This window comes from Uloborus diversus, chromosome 7 (genome assembly GCF_026930045.1).
Source record: "Uloborus diversus isolate 005 chromosome 7, Udiv.v.3.1, whole genome shotgun sequence".
Lineage (NCBI taxonomy): Eukaryota > Metazoa > Arthropoda > Arachnida > Araneae > Uloboridae > Uloborus > Uloborus diversus.
In genome coordinates this window covers 46322149-46326006 of record NC_072737.1, presented here as the reverse complement: position 1 = coordinate 46326006, position 3858 = coordinate 46322149, and the positions used below count along the sequence as shown (strand labels likewise).

The 3858-nt window shown below is 34.4% G+C and overlaps 1 protein-coding gene across 1 annotated transcript; it reads right to left on the bottom strand.

The window, feature by feature from the left end:
* Positions 1–2479: 2479 nt before the first annotated feature.
* On the bottom strand, positions 2480–2881 carry LOC129226683 (piggyBac transposable element-derived protein 3-like). Its single transcript, XM_054861313.1, has one exon. It carries the CDS (start codon positions 2879–2881, stop codon positions 2480–2482), a length of 402 nt encoding a protein of 133 aa, XP_054717288.1.
* Between the last annotated feature and the right edge of the window lie 977 nt (positions 2882–3858).

Genomic DNA, 3858 nt, shown 5'->3' with positions numbered 1-3858 from the left:
ATCTATAAAAAACGAAATTGATCTATCACACTAAACTATACTGTCAAAATTCAGACAAATGCTGGATATAATTCCAGAACTTCGAGAAATAGGGATCAAATGCAAACAGAACGAAGTACCGTAATCCTCCAACACCATTGAAATAAATAATTCATGATATCCTCCCGCCGAAGCTGGATAACAGTACACGGTAATACTACTCCAAGTATAAACATACTTTTTGTTATTTTAAACTAAAAATTCCTGCCGTATTTTCAAAAATGGGTGCAATAAAACTGATCCTTTAAAGCATCTGCATTGTGTTCTGTGTTAATGCTTTCAAATATTTCAATTTTATAAACTTCGTGGAATTTTCGGTTGAGAGAAATATTTTTCACAAAAACACGAGCTGTTATTTTTAAAACAGTTTTTTTAATTTCGTTTATGCATAGCAATTTTATATATTGTGACGTGTACTACCTATATATATCTTTGTATGAATTGCATCTTTCGCAAATGTGCAAGAGGCATACTTCTAATTGCAAAAATTCTCAAAATAAATGTATATTAGGAAGTGATAAACAATGGGAGTGGTAAACTGGCGAAAATATTAGTAAACATTATATTCCTTGTATAAAACCCTTAATAATATGTAATGAAAAAAAATGCAATAATTATTTTTCAAAAAGCTTTAATGAACTAATGATTTAAAAAAAGATGAGATTACTTATATGAGTTACTGAACTGAGTTGCATGTATGTAAGTCAGGTCCATTCATCCCCAAAGCTTGAGAGAGAATTCAAACTTTTTTTTTATTCAGTTACTTTATTCTCTGTTTATGCATACAGCACAACATACATTTCTTAACTTTCTTTTTACAATCGATTACTTTCTGTTCCATTGTTATTTTAGCGTTATTTAAAACAAATTGATTTTTTTTTTTTTTAGTTGGGAAATTTTGAAGCAACATTACTTTTTAGCCTACTTTCCCAGTACAAGTCAGAGAAAGAAGAAAAAAGCACGAAAGAAGGCTTAATGCATCTTGAAAATATCACAAAAAACAAAAAAAAAGTCAACAATTAAAAAAATAATTTAACAATTATCGAAAAATTAGAAATTAAAAAGTAGGGTATTGAGATGGGGGAAATGTCTGTCGGTCTGTCTGTCTGTCCGCCCCCCCCCCTAATAACTTTTGAGTGAATAGCCCGATTCGAACAAATTTCTTTTTGTTCGAAAGAAGAAGGACACCTCATTCCTATATTTCACTTATAAATTTGAACTACTTTTTGTTCAATTTTGAACAGTTAAAAAAAAAAAAACTTAACATTAGCGCCTACGGGGAAATTCAAGGCAACTTCGAACTGTGAGGCGAATTTGCTTCAAACTAACTTTGTAGGAAAAAGCTTTTGATGAAAGACTTGTGTATAAAATATCTTTTTGATTTGAACAATTTTCCGTTCAATTTTGAACAGTTCAAAATCACTTAACATTAGCGCCTACGGGGAAACTGAAAGTCAATGTAGATTCCGTACTTGAAGGCAGATTTACTTCAAACAAATTTTGTTGGAAATAGCTCTTGCCGACAAACTCCAGGCTCTTACTCCGAGAAGTTAGGGGCAACTGACTCCGACTCCGACTCCTGTGTCCGACGATTAGTCGTACTCCGACTCCCTGACTTCGACTCTGATTTCGTAGCTTTTGCAAAAATATATACAGAGAGGAGAAATGACTGACTCCGTTTTTGGATATTGGACTCCGACTCCTTTATCTCAAAATGAGATTGACTGCGAATCCGCAGCCATGGTTTTAACTGTGAAATATTTATTGTTAATATGATTGTTTTTATTTTCACTCTTAAGTTTTAATTGAGGTATTCAGTTTTCGGTGAATAAACTCGAAGTCATTTATGTTTCTACATAAAGATATGCGCAGACGATTTTTTTTTTTTTTTTGACAATGAAAATTATTTCTTTAAGTTGACATTTTATTGTTTTTATTTATTTTGGTAAGTGCATTAACCTTTTAAACGCCGTAATTCATATTTTTAATTTTTACTTTTAATTTTTTGCTTAAATGTCTCAATTTACCTCCAGTATAGCTAACCTAATCATGTTTCGGCGAAAAAAAATTCTAAATAGGGTTTTTAGGATGTTCACATTTGAGAACATTGGCGTTTGGAATGAAGTAAACGGGAGGATTGATCTCGAAAGTTTATTACTTAGAAATGGATGAAAAAATAGGAGTATTTTTGTTTATTTTACATACCATTATACTTTTCTCTTCTGAATGACACTTGTTCTTGATTATTGTCCATGGTATTGGGGGAAGCAAGATGAATGAAGTCGCTTTTCACATTCAATGCACCGCTTTCGCACCTTCTTCTGACAAACCGCACAACGTCCCTGAGTGAAGGGGACAAGATAATGGTTACCTGTTTTTCTATTTGGAACATGAAGATGTGATTTAGGTCGAGGTCTGCTTGACACCTTCATCTGAGAGTTTAGCAAAGCCATTGTGATGTTGCGGTGGAATTGGAGGTGCGACAACCTTTGCCTTTGTGGATTTCACAGTGTATCAACCAGCTTGCTACTACTCCCATATTTAAAGCATTAGAAAATAAGTTCCACCACCATTTTTTGCTCCTAAGCTGTGGACGGTAACTTCCTAAGAGTCTGTCTAATAGATCAACGCCGCCCATTCCTACATTGTATCTCTCAATCAGAGCCGGCTGAGGTATCTCAACTCTTTTCTTTCCTATTCTTGAGTATCTCTTTGCTTTAGAAATTGGCTCATGTGTAGCATAGTTTGAAGCAACAGTTACCACAGAAATACCATTCCAGCGGCAGACAAAATTCTTCCCATTGTAACGGAAGTCATATGTCCCTCTCTCTGTCTGTGTCATATCCTCGGTTGATCGAAGAGGACACTCTTCAGTTCTATTTTTTTTTCAAATATTTCCAGCTGCTCTTATCTTGAGAAACGTCAGTCAATTCATCAAATTGTATGATGTAAAAAAAATGTCAAAAAATACCTCGTGCTTTTCAGGATGTTCCACAACAAATAACATGTCCATGACCACTCTTGTTCCAAGTAGAGCTTCTGCCTTAGCACCATTCTGTTCTCCTGAATAAATTTACATCTTGTATGGATATCCAATTGATGAGCATATCATCCAAATCTTATACCCAAATCTGATTGGTTTTCCTCTATAAATATCTTACATGAATGATGTCCGTAATACGGTACCATTGACTCATCAATGCTGAGCTTATCATGAAAAACTCCAAACTGAATTAAATTTTTACATAATTCATCATATATGGGAGCAATCTTTGCGAGTTTATTACCTGATTTCGCATCTTTGTTGTTATCCACTAGATGAAAATTTTTTTTTAGTTGACGAAAGCGATACCTGCTCATTGTCTTTGAGACTAGTTGAAGAGACGTGTCCTCTGTTATACTCCAATACAAGTCCTCTGAAGGTACGGTGTGATATCCACTTAAAATAAGCAGGCCAAAGAACTGCAGAATATCCTTACTAGTCACAGTTATAGTCAATCCCTTTTGCAGAGCATATAACGTAGTCATATCAGCTGGAATTTGCAAAAGAATTATTTTGAAAAATAACTGCAGAGGATCCATTTCCTGAAGCTCGGGGAATTTTTCAGTCAATTTTTCGAGTTTTTTTCCCTTAAGATTTTTTCAAACTTAGCATCTTTTTTCCACCTGGGATAGGGTTCTTGTTTCTGCTTCTTTGCTTTTGGAGCCGAGCATGAGGTTGTGCTTCCCTTTTGATCTCCTGAATCGTGAAGCTGGTCTATCTGGCTAGTCTAAGAACTATTTGAACCTCTATCTTCATCGCTAAGCATCAAGTTAACC

Excerpts from the sequence above, each read along its gene's own strand:
- LOC129226683 (XM_054861313.1), bottom strand. The coding sequence starts at position 2,881 with ATGACACAGACAGAGAGAGGGACATATGACTTCCGTTACAATGGGAAG.